The sequence below is a fragment of the Ischnura elegans genome, chromosome 7 (assembly GCF_921293095.1).
Source record: "Ischnura elegans chromosome 7, ioIscEleg1.1, whole genome shotgun sequence".
Taxonomy (NCBI): domain Eukaryota; kingdom Metazoa; phylum Arthropoda; class Insecta; order Odonata; family Coenagrionidae; genus Ischnura; species Ischnura elegans.
The window spans coordinates 101629263-101650951 of record NC_060252.1 but is presented as its reverse complement, the minus strand read 5'-3'; the positions used below and the strand labels follow the sequence as shown (position 1 = coordinate 101650951).

The 21689-nt window shown below is 39.7% G+C and overlaps 1 protein-coding gene across 8 annotated transcripts in view; it reads right to left on the bottom strand.

Annotated features, from left to right (window-relative positions):
* The window catches only part of LOC124162285, a 568759-nt gene that overhangs the window by 21925 nt on the left and 525145 nt on the right, over window positions 1-21689 (bottom strand). For all 8 annotated transcript variants that reach the window (XM_046538768.1, XM_046538767.1, XM_046538763.1 and 5 more), the window contains one exon: window positions 11-546. In XM_046538768.1, the coding sequence (XP_046394724.1) occupies window positions 11-546 (536 nt within the window). The remainder of the gene's footprint in view (window positions 1-10; window positions 547-21689) is intronic.

Genomic DNA, 21689 nt, shown 5'->3' with positions numbered 1-21689 from the left:
TAGTACTTACCCTTCTCTGCTGGAGTATTTGCTGCCTCCGGACAGCGGCTGAGCTGCCCCTGGGCGAGGCGACCCTCAGGGGGGGCGGGGGCGGGATGGAGGACGGCTGGTGTCCCCTCGGCTGCTTCCCCAGCACCCTCGGCAGTGACATAGACCTCTGGAAGAACTGCGACAGGATGGGGTCATCCTCGGGGGACGTGAGGAAGCCCGAGCTGTAAGGCACGGATGAAGTGGACGCCACAGGGGTTGTGGCGGCCGATGCCGTCTGCATGAGGTGATGGTGCGGGGAGTGGTAGGCCGCCATGGCTGCGGCACCCTCCGGCACTCCTTCCGTCTCCTCCCCTTCTCCCTCGTCTCCTTCGGCTGGCTCCTCCTCGAGGACGCGGTTCAGGGCGGACGAAGAGGACGGGGAAGTGGCTCCTCCACCCTCTGCAGTGTCCTCGACCAGCACCACTCTCTTGCTGCTGCGGTCGCGATGCCTGCGCTCCGATTCGCGCTTCACTATCCTCACGGTCTTGATCTCTGTCTTCTCCCTTGGTATTATACCTACAAAGATACAACGATAATGGAAGGCTTATCTTAATAACTATATTGAGCAACATATGGTTAAACAGCATGATGAACAACTAAAGCCATACGTCCCAGTTTACCCGGGACATTCCCGTTTTCAGAACGCTTGTCCCAGTGTCTTCTTGTCCCCCGGACTCCCGCTTGTCCCTGGAACCGCCAAATGTCCTGGTTTTTGACTTGCATCTGTGTGAAATACTGAAACTTTTATTTTGCGTCCTATTAGAAATTTGTTGCCCTGACCAAAAAAAACAATAAATAATAATGCCACTAATAGTGCTAGTGAGCTATCTTACTGTCTCTATCCTAATACAGAATCAAAAGAATATGGAGGTGGAAAAACTGGTATGCGACATTTATGATGTTAGTGTCTTTTTTGTAATTTCTACATTTAGTTAACCATAAACAATAAAGTGAATGTTTGAAAGTCTCCCATAGTTAAATCACCTAACCATTTTAAAGGGAAATGTTTAAAATGTAAATACCCTACCTCAAAAATTACCGCATTCATAGAGGTCTCTATGACCGCATTGGCCAAGTGGACTGGATAGAGGAGGACCAATTCCAGCTCAAAAAAGGCTGATTTCTGTTGCCACTTCGGTCGCATTTTAATCGGTTTTCAATAATGTCCGCGGCGCGGTGTTGAATTTCGATCCACCTTTTTCCGATATATTTCATTATAATGTTAGTAATTACGAGGAATATCATTGAAAAGTAATGAATTTGATATATCACGTAGAAATGTGTATAAATTTCGGTTAATACCACTAATTATACCTTATTTCCCAGTGAAACTCGGATCAATTTGTCCATCAGCGACACGAGTGGCGACTTTTGTAAACAGATTTAAACGCGCGGTGGGAGACAACCAATATAGAGGCCGACTGAAGGACCCTCTTTTGCAATATTCGTGGGCACAGTGTAATTGGGCGCCCTCTGTTCTCTTTGCATTTACCAATTTGCATAGAGGCTCCTTTCTAGGTTGATTTCTGTTGCCATTCTGTCACTTTATAATCGGTTTTCGAAAACGTCCGCAACGCAGCGATGAGCGTTTTGAGATCCCGTTTGGTCCATAAGTTTGCCTAGTCTTTTAAATTGCGAAGAATAGTATTGATGAGTTATTAATAGGCTAGATCATTTTATAATCGGTTTTCGAAAACGTCCGCAACGCAGCGATGAGCGTTTTGAGATCCCGTTTGGTCCATAAGTTTGCCTAGTCTTTTAAATTGCGAAGAATAGTATTGATAAGTTATTAATAGGCTAGATCATATCACTGTGAATATAAACGTCGGTTAACACCACCGATTATACCTCATTTCTCCGGGAAATTCGGATCAATTGCCAGTCAGCGACGCGAGTGGCGACTTCCGTAAACTCATTAAATTGAGCGGTGAGTGACAACACAACTAGAAGAAATTTGAGCATCCTCTTTTACAATGTTCGTGGTACGCTGTGGGCGTGACCCTGAACGTGAAACTGAAACCTTGACTTTCATATTTGGCACCAAAAAAATCAACGCCAGGTGAAACTGTCATTCCCAAACAGCGAGAACAATGGACGGTGTGACATGAATAAGGACGAATAAGAATGAATGAGAGGTGACCTACGTGAAGGGGTCGAGAGCCTGAGACAAAAGTGGTAGGTGGATGCGGCGAGGAACTTTTCGAAGAAATTAATTACACGCTAGATATTCACAGGAAAAGACCAGGTTATTAATAAGTACATACAACTTAATGTGTAAATGCATAGACGCGAAAATGCACCGAGTAACCATCCTACTCGCGTAAGAATGCATACACAGAAAATATAATCTAGATTGACAGACAGCTGTTCTAATTTGTTTCATGCATTCGTACATACTCTGCCCCCATCTACCAAGTTCGTTCCTATATTTAACAAACACGTAAACGTGTAAGAGTGTTAATGTATCGTGTAACGACGTTTTCTCAATTCCACCAACGCAGAATAATATTGCAGATCGGTTACAAAGCCATGAAGAATATACCTCCTAGTTCCTTAAATAAGTCCCAATGCGGTTTGAAAAACCTCTCGTAAAACGAAGATTGTAGGATTAATAAAAAAACTTTCCCCAAACCATGCATTTGCTAACAATAGATGCTGTTTCTACAGATCGTGGAAAAAGATCAAGTCAGGTAAATTGACATAAGATTAATGAGAATTTCGAAATATTTCAAAATAAAATGCAGCAACTTCTTGCTCTGAGAGAGTCGCAATAACAGACAGAAAAAGGGAATTAACGAATGGTCACGATTTTTTCAAAAGTTGGAAGATCTCGACAGAGAAGCGAGGAGGAGAATTTAGAATGTGGATAATCATTGAAATGGCCGCAATAAGGTCGAAGGCAGTCACGAATTCAATCAACCGACAAAATTTTCGTTTTCACCGCAGTGACATTCAAAGAAATAAAAACTGCCGCTCATTTCAGGAAATTGCATTCAATTTGCAAATCTTCAGAAGACCTTTTCTTTCGATCACTATTAAATCACTGGATTTTGCAAATGGGCAGTAAAATATAATAGCATTAAAACGTTCACGGGTGGTGTTTTTAAATGAAACAAAATTATATTTTTGAGTTTCCCGCGTCAATTGTAAGAACGGCCGAATTTTCTTCTACTCTCCTTAAGGCTAATTATATCGCCTGTATCATTGGGTTCTCAAAATCTGATTTGGTGAGTGACTCACTTATACAAAATCCAGGCCACTTCCGGAAGAGTTGCAGAGCTGAAAAAATTTCTTGGATGTGGGGTCGAAAACGATCCGGAGGAAAGTCCCAAATACCACATTTTTTCCCTCTTGCCCCTTCCACCCAAATTATTAAACATTACGGAAATAGCGATTCTCAGGTAGTTTCCCACACTAGAATAGTCCAGGCTCCGAAAATGTCATACTTACCTCGAATTAAATTAATTATTTGATCAGTAGATAAAGGCGCGATTCCTGAAATGTTTCATTCATTTCTCTTGACCCAACGTTGGTTCTGAAAAAAAACGCCAAACTCGAATTTTGGAACCAAAAATTTCCGGAGACTGCAACGGGTGAACGAGGGTTCACTAAATTACGCAACCCGCCACACATATATTTTACTTATGGTATATTCCTACGTCCAACATAGGCACTTCCCGGTTTAACACGATTTATTATAGGTTCCAGGTGAATTTGTCATAAACTAAATAGTAAATAATATATTTGGCCGAAATGATGCGTATAGTAATTCGCTATTTCCCCGAAGATCAAGGCCTTAAATAATTATTTGAGGCCTTAATCTTATAAGTGTTTGGTCTACACTTATAAGTGTTTGGTCGAACTCAGTCAGTCATATCACTATTAACACCGCACCAGTGGCCTTACAGGTCTTCTCATATTTGAGATTAAAAACAAAATACAACAGTTACTGTAGAAAATATTTTTTTTATTTTGATATGAAAGTTATTAATATTAGATTAAAAGATAGAGGCTCCGTAATACACGAAATGAAACGAATGTAATGATAACCGTGTATAAATCATGCCTATTTTCTAAGCGTCTGGGGGGGCACGTGCCCCCCCTAAATCCGCACACTTTTATTTTGCATTCTCGTATAAGTTAACGGCTGTTGCTCTAACATCTTCCGCCACACACCTATGAAGGCGGCTTGTGGGGTGGTGCGCAGATGTAGGTATAGACAGATGACACGGAAAATATTCGGAAGTGATACTCTGGCTTTGAAAACATCCGAAGCGGTTGGAATATACTGGAGGGGGTACCATTGGCTCCGAGCGTGAAGCGAAGTGTGGCAGGAATAGGGTTATTGGGTAGGATAAGCCACGCCTACTTTGACCAAAAAATTGGCAATCAAATAAGGGTCAATGCGTATTTTTTGGAGAAATTTTTGATATTGTCTCATCAATACATTAAAATTCATTACCGAACGCTCACAGTTTACCTTCTTTTTCTTACTTTACTGTAATGCTTCGCGAAGTTATGTCTTAAACATCACATCCCAAGGAAAAATTATGATCAATCATTACGGTCACACAGTACAACTAGCTCAACTGAAAATAAAATCATACGAGTGCAAACTAACTCATTCCCTGCACTTCTACCAGTGTTTACTTTGATTACAGCCAACGTTCACGGATCGGTCACAATTATCCTAAAAAGTACATTTACGGGGACATTCCCAGCAGTAAATAGGCTTATAGGACACAATGCATACATACATAGTGGTATCACGAGTGACTGTAAGGTATAGTTTTTGTTTCAGCCACCAACGCCCAATACTTTTCGAGATACCAGCGAAGGAAAGTACCGGGAAAATATACCAACCTAGCAATGCAGCACAAGGGTTCATTGTTGCACTGCGTTTTGCAGAAATATAGGCATTTCTCTGGTACTTTCCATCCCTAATATCTCGAAAAGTTATTGTTGTTGTAGAGTTGGCGGCCGAAAGAAAAACTATTAGACATGGATATCCATTTCGTATTACCTAGCAACATTTGAACGAGAATTGGTGGTGGCACTTGAGAGACTTCCCTTGTAAGTCCAAAAATTGTCAAACTATGATGGCTGATCCCTGACCGAGCTAGAAACTCGGAAACAGCGCCAACAATCACCTTGGAAAACATCACACGACGCAGTCACGGTCGACTGAGGACTAACGGTGAGAGAATCGAGACCCAAGTGTACACAAAAATTACCTCCATTCCCTCAAAACGTCCATTCTCTGTGTCTGTGCATACCTTTACGGTTGACCGGACACGCACAGGCGCGCGCGCACGGCCAACTGGTAGATTTGGCGCGAAGAGTGGAATTTTTACGGACGCCCTTTTGCACCAATGGGGAACGATGCCTCTCACAGGAGACGGCAAATGTGAGATAATAAAACGCTCACGGGTGAGAGCCAAGAACTCGCGTTGATGGGAGGGATATACCGCTCTCGGCTCCGCAACCGCGGAGAAAATTGTGGGTCTCGGGCCCCCTAATTTGAGATTTCGCGGGAGAGGAAATACAGGTGGGTGTTTCGTATTCCGTCATTGTTGGAAGGCTAGGGATCAAATTAGGAGAAGATGCTTCAGATTGCAGCCGCAGAAAAGGCCGACCAGTTTTTTTTCTCTAAATCTACGTACGATGATAATGGTTTCATGACTTAGCGACATACAAGTAATTGATCTAAATAAAGCATCTATAGATTATGACACTTAAATTAGGAAATGACGCTTCACATTGCAGTCGCTGAAAAGGTTGACCATTTTTTTTTCTCTAAATCTACGTACGATGATATTGGTTTCATGACTTAGCGACATGAAAGTAATTGATCTAAATAAAGCATCTATTGATTATGGCACTTAAATTAGGAAATAATGCTTCACATTGCAGTCGCAGAAAAGGTTGACCAATTTTTTTTCTCTAAATCTTCTAACGACATTAATGGTTTCATGACCTGGCGACATAAGAATAATTGATTTATACAAAGCATCTATTGATAAGACACTATAATTTGGAAAAGATGCTTCAGATTGCAGCCGCAGAAAATGTTAACTAATTATCATCTTTACATCTGAGTACTAGGATACTGGTTTCATGATAAAGGGGCATGAGAACAATTGATCTAAACAAAGCATTGGTCCAAACAAAACCTATCGACAAGGCAAATTAAATTCGGAAAATAAGCTTCAGAACGCAGCCGCAGAAAAGGTTGACCGATTTTATTCTCAGCACAATCCTACATCTACCCAACGAATCTCCACCCACATGCACTTACTATGATACAAGTTTCATAATATAGCCGCAAGAGAATATTTCATCTATATTACGGACCTATTTATAACAAATACATCCCCCATGGCTTTTCTGTACTATGTGGGCTGTACAATAATTTTCTGTACCCAAAAAAATTTTTGGCGCCACTATCTGTCGGCGGGAATAAGTTAAACCAACTCACAATTGAAATAAAAGGCATACATCTCTTGCTATTCAACACAAATATGTCGTAGCGACGCTGACGATTCAAACAAAAGTGAGCAATTTATCACTAATCTCAGGAAATTTCAATACGTAGAGCGGAATCCACTATCTTCTAGCTGCAATATTCTGCGGCTAAAAATAATTACTGCGGTTGACATTCTCATTTCAAAACACTTTTCCCTTGCGTAAAAAAATGATTTCTCTCTCCCGTCTCGGAAGCTTTTTCCCATATGGACCGAAATTAATACCTTTGAGCACTTCCCTGCCTCGCTCGGGAGTGAAATTTCTCCAAGCTCTGAAACAAAGGGCAAAGTGGTGGTCGTGGGAAGCGGACGGCGATACGATACGAATGTTGAAGACGAGAGTTGCCGGGGTGAACAATTCCTTCAATTTGCGGCGTGGTGGGGTGGGAAAAAAACGCGGTCATTATGCCGGATGGGACCCGGCGCTAATTCGTCTCCTCAACTGTTGCGGCAGGAAGAGAGAGAGAGATAGCAAACGAAATGGCCCGTTAGGCGATTCTCTTCCTTATATTCGCGTTAATAAGCGAGGGTGCACAATAGGGTGGTTTCCTATTATTTTTTTATTGCCTGAATCGATATATTATTACTCCTGGAGTACGCATTTCACGCTTTTAGATTTTTTACGACGATATCTATTTTTCCCGATTAAATGAAAAGTGAAAATTTTCAAGCGCGCGAAAACGCGACGGCTAAGTATGAATGCTGGGAAAACCCCGTGTGACGTCGATCTGGTTCCCGCTTTTAGAATTTCTGTCGGTATATTATTTATTTAAATAAATACCTTTGTTTTCGTATTTAAATAAATAAATAAATACTAAAACACCGTCAAGAATTTGGCTCCACATTCTTCCCCCGAAAACGATGGCAGACTCAGCCTTAGAAACATTTAGGCCTAAAATCCAAAGCCTTGCCCGGTGGGAAACCCGAGAATAGGGTGGTTTCCTATTATTTTTTTATTGCCTAAATCTAAATATTATTACTCCTGGAGTACGTATTGCACGCTTTTAGATTTTTTAATGACGATATCAATTTTTCCCGATTAAATGAAAAGTGAAAAATTTCAAGCGCGCGAAAACGCGACGGCTAAGTATGAATGCCGGGAAAACTCCGTGTCACGTCGTTCTAGTTCCCGTTGCCGCAAGTGAGGTGACCTTGGGGCGAGGATTTTAACGCTGATATGACGCAGAATGCTAGCAGGTAGCAGAGTACCCTGGTAGCTGGTAGCGCTTGGCTTAAATAAGGATTATTAATAACTTATCAAACGAAGAAAACTTTCCGAACTTAGGTATTTTTAATGTGTGATTATTAAGAGATGTTTCCCTGAGCTCTATGCCTCATGCATGCATTGGCAATCTCAGACGAAGTAAAACTCCTATCTACTCGTATAGAAACTAGGTCCCTGTGACGTCATGTGGAGTGGCATCGCATGGGCGCCAATCTGGCTTTTTTCAAATGCGGTGAAAATTGACCATTGCCATTTGTCTGAACTGAGATTTGTAACACCAAATAATTTGTATATTATGAATACACTAAAGGTGGGTAACGAATCGCAATCAATGTCTTCCGTTTTCTTTTACGAACGAAACTGCCCTTTTCATTGTTTTCGATTCAGCTGCTGGCTAACAATTGTTTCCAAGTCAATCGGGAACGATGGGTAACTTTCATCATGAAATCGAGAGGAGTGTTATTCTTCACAGCACTATAAAGCAATTTAAGTACAAACTCATTTATTTTTTTTTGTCAAACGATTTCTATTTTTGCTGTTACCGTGCACTGGTTTTGATGATTTTATAATAATTAACGCTTCTCTGTGCGTAAAATTTCTCTTTTTTATTTATTCTAAATTCTAATAAATTTTCTCTTTTTGTTTTAAGCCTTTCTTTTAATTTATTCTAAAAATTCATAAAGTTTCTCGTTTTTACTAAGATTATTTAATTTCATTCTAAAAATTTATAAAATTTCTCTTTTTTTATGAAGATTCTTTTTTTTACGCGTTAATAAGCGGGGTGTCACAATTCATTGTTCTCGAGTCAGCTACTAGCCAACAATGGTTTCCATGTCAATCGGGAACGATGGGTAACTTTCATCATGAAATCGAGAGAGTGATATTCCGCACAACACTATTAAGCAATTAAGTATCCATATCCTTTTTTGTCATTATAATTTTTATTTTATAGTTATTGCACACTGATTGTGATATTTTTGTAATTAAAGAACACTTTTCTGTTCATAATCTTGCTTTGATGCTGATATATTTTGGTTTTTCTCTGCTGTAAGATGCATCGGATCCCAACCCCACCAAAAGATTGCTCTTTTGGGACCCCTAACCTCACTCTATTATTATTGAAATTAGAGAAATACGAATCGAATGACGGAATACCATAAAGGAATAATTGTACATGCTATTAATTGATGACCCATATAGGAATTTCTGCGATAACAATGTGAATGAATTAAAAACAGGGTATTATTTTACAAGAGGTACAATCCGGATTTCGCCTTCAAACCTTCACTTTCCTGTAGTATTTTTGCCTCCTGATTAACGTGGTGACATTCATTCCTGGCGGAAATTAATAGTTTTCGAGATATTTTAACTTTTATGGATAGCGATTTTCGGGTTCTGCGCATGCGCCGCCATTTACGATCTTCACTTACTCACCCTTTACTTTACGCACTTCACCTTCTGCGCATGCGCAAACATTACCATCATAATAAAAGAAGAGTCATGGGAAAGTGATTTACCCACTTTACCAACTGGACCAGCTCGAAGGATATTTTTTTCTAGTTGACCAGCCCGTACATGTGCCCAGAAAGTGATTTACCCACTTTACCAACTGAACCAGCTCGAAGGATATTTTTTTCTAGTTGACCAGCCCGTACATGTGCCCAGAAAGTGATTTACCCACTTCTACCTCCCACTCTGTTATGTATTGGACCATCACTAGGGATATTTTTCTCTTGTTTACAATTTCAAACATGTTCCGTGAAACTCATTTACCGCCATTCCAATATGAAAGTGAAGGTTTGAAGGCGAAATCCGGATTGTACCTCTTGTAAAAATTTACCAAAAACAGTCTGTTAAGAACGAAGGCGCATGTCATGGCCAACAAGAACAGGGGACTGAGTTCAAAGCCCGAAGGAGAAAAAGTTCTCAATAATAACTCGATCCTACCAGGGTGACAAAATGAAATTTCAAAACAATACTTCACCCCAATTATTAGACGCGTAAACGTACTTCCATTAATTAATACCTTTTCTATCTATTACTAACGGCTAGCTCCGCTTCTACAATCTTCTTCTCATATAATTCAGAGAAAAAACGCTGGTATACGAGCACGATATCCTCGCCCACAGACATCATGACAGAAAAACGCTTCATTGAGGTTTAGATAGAAACTCAACAATAGCTACCACAGAGGAATCATTTCTCTGTGATGATGCATGGACTCAGATTTCTGGCTCTACACAGCGTATAACCGCAGAAAATAGTCTTGCTTCCAATCACAGGACAGCGAATCGCGTCGAAGGGCGTGGATAGGGCGTAATTCCCCACACGGGGACACTGTTTCCTGCCGGCTACGCCCCTCTCATCTTCCCGGGCGCTTCGGAGCACAGCGAGGGATACAATTCCATTCAGCATTCACAATACAGAGGTATAGGCAATCAAACTAACAGATCTACCGTTTTTTTAACATTTGCAACGTCGAGATCCCTCCAATAATATAAACTTCCTTGAAATTATTCAATTTGGCATTACCCCAATTTATTACTCGTCCAGAATCAAAAAAACATTTCCACGGAAAGTAATCGAACCTGCATTTTTAGTCCAATTCGTATTTCAAATTACAATTGGTAAATTTTTTAACCGTAATTACACCCATTCAGATGCAGATACAAATGGGGGCGCGGCCCCCCCTTGCGTGGCTGCCCGCAATTCCGAACATAGCAGATTCACAATTGTAACTTCTTTCATAATATACGATGGCATTGTCTTGTATATGTGTATAATCAGTTTAACTAAAGCTCTTATAAACTTTTCGTGTGACTTAATGATCTTTTGTTACGAAAAATGTAAAGCTAGTTCAAGGTATCTTTTGCGCCCTCCTAATTTTTTTTCTGTATCAGCCAATGCAGCCAGTTCCTTTTCCTTGGTTGAGTACTCTACCCGTCTCTGAACACAAAGAAGAAGTGACTAAGCGCAGTATCATTTTGCGGCGTGAGGCAAGGGCAGTCAAGAATATGGGCGAAGAAAATCCATTGGCTCGCCCATAATCCACGGCCCCAATGGTAAAGAGAAGTGCTGCATCATCCAAAGCAATGACACGATTTAAGGTGAACTTATAATCGGCTCAAAATGAATCTCTCCTTTTCTTTTGTAATAGATGTACACAACATATCCAGTAAACCATTAAAAAATTCCGCCAATGAACGCAAATAAAATAATGTGCTCCCTCAGATTGGCAATTTATCCAAATGCAAAAATTCATACAAAAATCCAGCAGTGAAAAAACGAAGCAGAAAATGCGCGATGTTGCTCGAAATCCGGGAAATAAAAATAAACGAGTGCTCTCAAGAAATTTAATTTCGTTTCTGGAGAGTTGCAAGTCTTGAGATTTCCGCTTCCATATTAACTCTGAATAGCATCGTGGGACTTGGTTGCATCCTGACCACAACACTGGCATTGTTCGTGTTCCCTTCCTTCATTTTATAATTACTACAATTAAAAAAAAACAAGAAGGCAAACAGCAATACCTGCAACTGCTAGGCTGAATAAGAGTTAGTGACTTGCAGAGCAGAATATTAGAGAGAAATTATAGGAAATATCAAGGCAGATGGCAGTATATCAGGAAAGGCAGGACAAAAAGAGAATCCAAGAATTATAAAAGAATTTTATCTAGGAAAAATATAAATTTTAATGGCGAATACGAGGTAAAGATCTCGAGAGAATCTACGGCGGACCGGTACCCTTTATTACAGCTTTTAAAAGAATTAGATTGGGAGCCGCTAACGACTCAGAGGCCACGTGCTAGTCTGAGATTGCTTGTGCAATTTAGGACAGAATTCTTTCATATTGACTCGAAGAATTCATCTCAGAAAAGGACTGCATTTTCAGGACTGATAAAAAATGAGAGGTATTTTGCCGAACGCATGGGTGTAGGAATAAAGTTTCCTCCTTGAACGTTTAAGGACTTAAATAAACTCTGGGTCCAACTCAGGCTGTAATTTCTTTGACAACGCGCACATTTCTGTATCCTCGTACTCCGAATAACTCGTAACGCCTCTCGCCTAGTGGAATGGTTATGCCGAAACGTATCGAATCTCTCTTTCGCGATTCCCGCTAAATATGAATGCATGGATTCTCCGTACGAGGGGAAAAATGAAAGGTGTTTTTCCGTTTCTTGTAATTTTTCTGAGAAAATGTTTGTTATTTGATGACATTTTTATCCAAATTCCATGGAAAAAACTCAGTAAATATATACCCTACCCTACCATCGAACTCCAGTACGTATTAGACTCAAATGAGTTATGTTGAGCATTTCTTCTGCTTCATCTGGGCTATGATTAGGCTCCAGACACGGTCCATGTTATGTTATTAAAAAATGGTTATGCATTATATAAAATACAATATTTTTAGCTTATTTAATAAAATAAATCAATGATTTTTTTTCTTCGTACTCGCCATGTTGTAAGGAATGAAAAATGCAACATAACTTATTCAAATAGCTGACGTTTTCCGAAATTAATGCCTTTCGCGGTTGCCTTGGAAACTACAATGCTAGCATAATTTCATTAGCAATTAAAATAAAGGAGAATGTGACTGAACCGGCCAACTCTTTCTGCAACGGTAAAGAGGCAGTAAAACAACATAGAGCAACAGTTGTCTCCGGCAATGAGCAATAAAAGCGAGAATACGATGAAAATGCTCCATTTCGATTAATATTCTGAGGTCAGTGGACCAAAGCAATTTTATTTACACCAGTCGTTAAATACTATGGAGCTACGGACGAGTCACTGAGCCTCCATTTCCGCGTGCAATTTACATAAATGAGAAGCTTCAAGGTTCGACGATACCTGCCCATTAACAACCACAAATTGGTGGGAATATATGTATGTGTAATCAATGCAGTAGTTACTGTCTGTTTTGAATTGTATGAAGCGAATAAAATAGCCACCTGAAGAAATGCAGGAAGTAGCGTTATGCGTCGTAAAAGTTGGAGGATGGCGTAAAATGAATCATTCCCAAGTTGAAAGAGCACGCTCACAACAATTACCAAACAATTGAAAGAAGTTGGCTCGACGTGCTCACAGAGAGCAGTTAAAATTATAATATGAGAAAGCTGTAGGAAGGGAGACACCGAGGCAATCAAAACAGCTCCATCATAAAACTTATCTCGTGCATATCGACGCGATGAGAAAAATAACCAATTAAATAATCACAGTAACGCAAAACGTACAACCGATTTTCAGTATTGACCGTTAAAACACTATGAAATCTTATTAGTATTCTTTTTAACAGCAACGATCAAGTTTTTGACTTGCAGACAGTCTTTAAAATGGATAGGGGCGGTCTGGGGTGATTGGGAGCCCTCCTTATAAACGAAATCGGGGGTCCTCCCTCGGAAAATTATAGGAAATTGCATTCCCGGAAATGGATATTGACGCTTTTCTGGCTCTTAAAAACTAGATAAAGGTTAATTTAAAATGGCAATTATTATTATAAAATGGCAAATATTGTGGTTCTACCATCCCTTTAGAGAATTTGTTTCTTGAAAGTAAACTAAAACCTAAAAAAAACCTCTATTATAACATTTTCGAACGAGCCTTTCAAAAAAAAAACATTCGGATCTTTTTTATCTTCTGACTCCTTTATTACATTTATTTTTCCATATAATCTTTTCACAAGTGTTGTAAATGAAGCAACTAAAGAAAAGGTAGAATTTTATAATTGCAAAAAAACTTTGATTGAATAATCCTAGCCTTTTTTATTACACCTTTCATGTACACTCCACGATGAATGCGAGCGTTGTGGGGTCCCACTAAGCTCGGGCCCCTCGGCGATCGCCGACCAGCCGACCTGGCCAGACGCCCCTGACAATGGCCACGGACTCATGAGTATCCTAATCAAAACCGCTCATGACCGTTTCTAAATGGCGAGACAAAAAACTACAGCCGATGTCAACATATTAACCCTTTCCAACCCAGAGCTGATTCTGGAAGAAATCAAATTTCAAGATTTTTCATTTTGAAAACTTGAAAATTTAACTGTAAATGATAATTATCCCGGCAGCTAAATATTTCGTTATCAAAATTTGCACTACACAATAATAGGCATTTTAGATAACTCCTAAGCAGATCTTAAAGTTTAAACATTTTTGATGTTGCTTACAAGCAACATTGGGTTATAAAGGTTTAACTGGAAGTTATGAAATTTAAATGAGTTGCTAGTTTCATCTTACAACGAAAAGTAAGGTAATTATCACTAAGACTTAGGTTAAGATACATGTGGTGACAGATAATGGATGAAAATAAATCATGAAAGAGAAGTATGCGAGTGAGAAAATATTGAATGATTGTAAAATTGAGTGGAGATATAGATAAAATTGATTCTAGATTTGATGAATGATTCATATAAGTTATGCTGCATGTTTCTTCGATGCCTGCTATAAGAAACCATGTTCCGGGTGTCGCGTCGCGTGACATCATTTTTAGAAGACTCGAACTGAGGAAGTCTCCAGGAAAGGGGACGAAACTGTTCTCCCTCAAGCCAAGCTTAGGCAGAGGAACAGCCGGAAAATGGAGTCCCATGTAAATTAGTTAGTTGTTCCAAAACAAATTTTAAAGAGCAGTTTTCTCCGTAAGCGGCGTGAGCCTTGTACGTTTTCTTCCTTACATTACACCTAATTTAGCGCTGGTTCCAAAAATTTCGAGTCAATCTTACAATGAAAGTCCTCCAAGTGTCACCATCATATCTCGTTCAAATTTTTCTAGGTGATGGGTAATAATAATAATGTCGTCTTTATTTCAAGCGAATTTCGGACTATTTAGACCTTTCTTACAATTTACTAGTTTAACAATCACATACATCCATGCCCTGGATAGTGATAAATCCACCCTGGCTGGAATTATTCGGATACAGCGTACCTTCTGCCATAAAAGACGTTCGATTGGACGTACCTCTTTACTCTGTGGAACTATCTCACGCGAGAAAATGTCGGAAGAAAACGCTGGCGACCGATGTGACCTTCCAACCTTCGCCAACAACATCATTACGTGGAGCGAAGCCCTTCACATGGAAAGAGGAGCGAATTGCGCGTGCTCCGCAGGTCGTTCCGAACGTATTAAAAGCATATTATTGAGGGAGGGAGTCACTCAAGAGACCGCCGCGCTGCGCTAGCTATTAGCATGCCTTCGTTGCGTAACGCTTTTCAGTGGCTCAATCGAAAAGGAGAGGAGCGGCGTGCGTGAGGTTAATAACTAGTCGGGGACGCATCGCGAAACAAAGATAAACAAAGTCACGTCTTCCGTCTCCCTTCCGACTGATTTCCGATGCCATCCATCAAGTACTACTACCTGCCCCAACACCATTATTCGAGTCGTAAGCATTCATTTACAACCTCATTGTTCCATAATAAGAAGTCATTACTTCCCTAGTAGCACCAAAAGGATTATATCTGTATATTTTTAAGATTTCGAAATACATCGGTATGCAGATTATTATACATATTTTATACATGTCTGATGATCCATTGCCCTTTACGTATGCCAGAATCTTCAAAATATACAAATAATATCCTTACGGCGTAACCAGGGATGGTCATACATGTATAACATGTATATAATATACAGATTTACGACGAGTTATACGTATTAAATCTATGTAAAATCCATATTATGGCAGCAGCTATAATACGTATAATATCTAGATATTATCTGCGTGGTAGAGGAAATTTGCATGTATTTTATACAGTTTTAATATGTATGCAGTGTATACTATGATACGTATTAAATCTAGATATAATCTTTTTGGTGCTGCTAGGGTTACGAATCGGCGTGGCCTTCGATCGTGCATGTAAAGAGATATGACCCTTTACCATTGAAGCAACAGGTGCGATAGTCAATCCGGAACGTCATTCTGTTTATATTAACGTCTGAGGAGCCCATTCAGGACTTCTTCTACGTGTTCATGCACAATACGGGTAGTAAGAAACGCTAGAGGCCCTCAGCAAACTCCTCATGAAAAAAGTTTTGATGCTGGCACTTTGCCATAGCAACGCATCTATTGTTAACATGGTCGTGGGGCGTGGAAACTACTTTCACCAAGACAACCACCGAAAAATTCAGGGTGTTACACTAAAAAATTGGCTCAATACATAATTATAATCTAGTGATCCTATTTAAGCTAGCTGCCATCTAGGAAAGCATAACCAGAGGTGAGTCGAAAATGAAAAGGAGACTTCGTTGATTTCCACTGATTTATTTCGTCCGTACGACATTTTTCGAACCATAGAGGTCATTATCAAGTACCTCGTACCAAGTAGAGGAGAGTCATAAAAATTATTCTCAATTACTTATAATTATAAAGTTTCTTCTTTAAAATCTATATAATTTGATTTAAATATTTTTATCTGTTTCATAATAGAAAATATCTTTCGATTACTCCGCATAGAGCAGTTATCTGGTAACACCACTGATTTCAGCAAGTATTTGAAAAATCAACAGACTTCCATAGCTAGAATTATCACTAAGATGTTAGTGAAAAAATATACTATACATGCCCTTTGTGTATGCCATGTTCTGGTGAATAAATGATCTCCATTAATAACGTGAGAAAAAATCTTTACGTAATAAGAGTGACAAGGGAAACAATTTAGCAACCAAATCTGTTTTGTGTCGTATTACAGGCTATTACTATGGAAGAAATAAATATGCGTTGATCTCTATCTAACAAAACTCATGTAGTAAATGCCATCTTTACTCACTAATCCCAGCAAAAGACGAACTCAGAAATGATAATGCACAGTCGTGGAGTTAATATTCTCGGGTATAAAAATTCTTTTCATGGCTAAAAATGATTTCAGGTACTTTTCAATAATTGAATCTCAGCGATGAAGGCTTTAAATTACTTCATATTTAGATTGAGAAGTGGTTCCATTTGGTGAAAACGTATTTCGATGTTTCTAACCTCTTCAGCACCAAAATAGAAAACTATACGAGGCTAATATTGATAAGGTGACATGTTATTGGTAGAATTATTAGCAGAAAAAGCACCGAGTCTATGCTTTCCTCATTAAATACTCATACGAAAATGTCGAAAACATTCACGACGCGATCAGCAATGTATAAGTCAATGAACTAGTTAAACTCTATCTCACAAAACCAAATAGTAGATACCATATTTTCCCATAAGCCCAGCAAAAGACGAACTTGGAAATGGTAATGCAATGTCGCGGAGTTAATACTCACGGATATAAAAAAATATTTCCATAGCTAAAGATGATTTCAAGTTCTTTTTTCGACAAGTTTTTACGGTAATTTCGCTAAGTTGTCAGGATCACCTTGAAACGGAAAGTAAGGAATGAATTACTTCGCGCGCTTTGGGGGTACACCCCCAACACAATGCAAGGTACAGGCTATACTTTTGAATGTCCTGGGCGCAGTGGCGGCTTGCCCATAAGGACTCTCGGACGCCGCCCCTCCCAACTATTAGAAAAAGGAAAAAAAAAATACCCATTCAATTATAATTATACATCTAATTTACCAAAGTGTTTTTTCAATCGCATACACCGAAAATGTCGAAAAAACACGCAAAAATAGCGCGAGAAGTTGTGCCTAATGGAAGTCTTGGGACACCGTCCGAGCATGTGCAGAGCGACGTATCTAGTGAGATGACATCGCCGGCGGCCGTATAATCTTGGTGTTGCTTTGTTGCAGAATACCTTGTTTTGATGACCAGTCGCCTTATTATGTGTAAATTGTTTTAATGTAAATAGGCCTAGTTGTAGTTGAATTAATCGAGTTAGTGATTGTTGGTGTTTTAGTATTAGTGATTGTTTTGTGTATTAGTGAGTCATAATGGTATCTAGATAGCCTTAAAAACTCACTAAAATACACAAAATATTAGAACATTTTGACCCCCCGGTGGAGTGTGCCCCTCCCAGCATTTGGCTCGCGAGCCGCCACTGCCCGGGCGTCCTCACATCCATACATCACCTTGAAACAGCTGAAGGGAGCGTTTAAAACGTGCGCAGTGCACAGGGGAATTGGGCCAAACTCTTCTGTGTCAATCACGGCACGACGCAGACGTAAAACTCCGCTCGTCCGCGGAGGTTAACCAAGAACAAGTGGCCCAAATTCGCGCTTTCAAAGCACTGAACGGCAGGAAGTGAGACAGCACCACCTCAAATTGAAGGGATGTTCAGGGCAACAGGGCGCCTGGGTCAACCTTTCTCTCACGCCCGGAGAGAGAGAAGACTGAATTTTTTTTGGTGGAGTACCGAAACGAAAGTTTGTGGAACAAGAAAGTATTTACGTACAGCCTTGACAGGGAATGATTTCTGATATGTTCAATCAACGTTCCCCATTACGATTTTCTAGGGACTCAGGATTTTTTATCACTTTTTATCCGCATTTTTAACCGCTTTTTTTATCGTCTTAAATAATTGCGGAGTTGATACTAAAAAAAAGGCATGATCGAATCCAGGATTTTTTCGGATCCGGATTCGGATCGGATCCTTGATTTTCGGAGCCGGATCTTTCGGATCGGATATTTTCGGATCCAAATGCATTTTCAAATTCCTGACGCTGAGATTCCCCCGATGATTGTTCAATCTCTTGGGAAGAGTCACATTATGTGCCAGTCGTACTTTGCCTTTCTTATTTTCCACGGCTGAAATTCTCCTACGTAACCTCTGCGAGAGCTTTAAAACAAAACGGTTCATGAGTAGGACAAGAATCGCATGCGACGGCGCATTCGAAGATAGAATCGGAACTCTTTCCACCCTTATGGGGCATCACCCACCATTATGCATTCACTGAAGCTATTATTCAAACTTTCGGATCCAGATCCGATGTCTTCCGCGACTTTGGATCCGATGTATCTCAAGAAGGGCAATATCCGCGGATATTTGGATCCGACGTATCCGACCCGACCATTCCTATAAAAAAAGCTAAAAACTAAAGGGACTCTTAAGGCACATTGTCGAAAGGGTGAGTGATTATTGCATAATGTACGAGTGAATCAAATGGATTTTTAAAAACATTTTTATAACTTTTTAATGCGACGAATGGTGTCAATGCAGTATATAATTTTAGAGTAGAGTTATAATGAAATTATCTACTTAAATCGGTCGTCTCATTAGGTAGTACCTAGTTTAAAACTGACAACTCTAGTGAGTAAAAATCTATTTTCCTCACCATTAGACGATGGAACAGTTTCACAACATCGACCTTAATATATAATATGACATAAGTACATGTAAAAGCAAGTTTAAATTGACATTTGATTGTGATGAGTCTGTGGCGGATACAGATGGGGGGCGCAGGGGGCGCGCGCCCCCCCTTTGCGGGGCCACCCGTATTGCCAAACATAGCAGAACCATAATTTTAACTTTTTTATATCATAAGATGGCATTGTCTTGAATGTGTGTTAAATCACTTTAGTTAAAATTTCTGAAGCTCTGCATGTGACTTGATTACTTTTTATTAGGATAAAAGTAAAGGTAACTCAAGGTGTCTTTTGCGCCCCCCCCCCTTGAATTTTCTCTGTATCCGCCTGCCTCTGTGATGAGTAGAGAACCTTGGAGAAAGAAGCAATAAACATGTTGGGAACAATATATTCCACGGACATAAGGTTTTATAACCACGGATGAGTCAATCAGCAAACAGCGTTCTCTTGAAAGTAAGGAAACCACCCTATTGAAGAATACACTTTAGGCTTGCCACCCCATGGTAAAGGAACTTGAGTGATGAAGGATGAAGAGTGAAGACTGGAAGACAAGTCAAGCGCGATGGCAAAAATGCAATGAAAATATGACTACGGTGAAGATCTTGCAAGCAAATGAGGGGGGAATCTAACCAGATGAATACTATCCAGTAGGCATTAGCAGGGGCGCAGCTAGGAATTAAGGCTAGGGGGGGTTTCAGGCGCAACTAATACTGGTTGGCTTGAGGGTATTGCATACTCGCCAGGGAAAGCGGGAGGTGCGGAGGCCTTCCGCCGGAAAAAAATTAAGATAAATGGTTCAAAATGGTGATTTTTACGGTATTCTGAGAGATATTTTATTAATCCTCACACTATTCTATAAGCAATATTAATGCAATTAAGTAAAATAAATTTAACTTAAAAATTTCTGTGAGCTCTGGGGGGGGTTTATACCCCATACCCCCCTCGCTGCGCCACTGGGCATTACTACAAACATGGCGATTCTGGGGAGACAAACTTTTTACGACAAAGAGCAAAAATTCTACACTCGAGCAATGATTAACCTCGACCGGGATCAGAATCAGAATATCTCGAATTGTCCCCTCATGTCCTACCAATTGATTTACCAAGGGATCTTATTCCTCCCCGAAGTTTCGATGCTCGATATCTGGGTTAGAATCCCCGTCAAGGAAAATTATTTTTTGTCGGTGTTGTTTTAGCACTTCACGTGCGTTTGCAGGTGAGTCCGTAAAGTTTTGCCGCGGTTATTTCCTTGAATAAAATTTATGACAATATGAATTCCAATGACTTTAATGAAGCTTCGCAACTGAATCTTCCGCCGAGACATAAAATACACAGGACGGAATGTTATCAATGCCTAAATCTACCCCGTGACATGGGCTTTCAGCTAATACTACTTTTCCTAATCCTGGCGTTTGGCCCAGGATTCCCCAAATATCTGCGGATGATCCCATTATAAATATTCATAAGATCAGAAAAACATGGGTGCAGATTTATCTCTGAACATTTTTTCATACCGAAAATAAGAGAATAATTTAATGACTTCGGAAGAGTTGGGAATTTTTCCGATATTCATAAATCCAACGAATTAATGTCAACTATCAAATGAATTACATGACAAATTAAAAATCAGATATTGCCTCACGAAAACGCACATATTACAAATAAGCACTTCCATCAGAATGAAAAAACTAGGAAAGGTAGACACAGATTCAATTCGTATACATGTACAGTCACTTTCAAATGCTTTAAGTCAAAGTTTGTGGCGCCACTTTTGCTTTACAATGAAATTTGTTTTCGCCGTCGTGGGATACTTTTCTCACATTATTTTTTAGCTCGTTCACTCGTTTTTGCATTTATTTACAGGTCTCTGTTAATCGAAAATTCGCTTAAATTGCTTAATATTATTCCTAATGGCAATAATTCATGTAGAATTTTGACATCCGGCAAGAGGTGGCGTATTCTTTACATGGATGGTTAAATTTTAAAGGTTAGGGATTTAGAAAAGAGGGTAGTTAACTCGGCGATAAATGGAGAATAAAAAATCCGACTTTGCCGTAACGTACAGTTTAAAGACTGGCTAAATGAGTAACACATTTAATTTCCCTATTTGACACATATTATTCACTTTCATATATCGTTGCTTTAGCGTTGTGTGGAGGGAAAAATCCTCAAATCGATACTTGTATTTCTATGAATTAGCCCTTAGTATAGTCTACATTCAGCGGGAAACTTAAATATGGAAGTAAAGAAACAATTTATAAGAACCTACATTTGGAGTATGCTCCTATACGGAAGTGAGGCATGGACAATGACCGAAGCGGAGAAAGCAAGGACAGAGGCCTTCGAAATGTGGTGCTACAGAAGAATGATGAAGATCAAATGGATCTACCGAGTTAGTAACGAGGAAGTCCTAGGAAGAGTAGGAGAGAAGATAAGCCTCATGAAAACCTTAACAAGAAGACGGAACAACCTTATAGGCCACATCTTGAGACATGATGGCCTGATGAAGACAATCGTCGAGGGACAAGTGGAAGGCAAGAACGGAAAAGGAAGACCTCGAACAAAATATATGGAACAAGTAAAGAAGGATGTGCAAGAGAAGAAATACGTAGGTGTGAAAAGATTAGCTGATAGGAGAACTGAGTGGAGATGGTAATGATGATAGTCTACATCATGGACAGTGAGTAAAC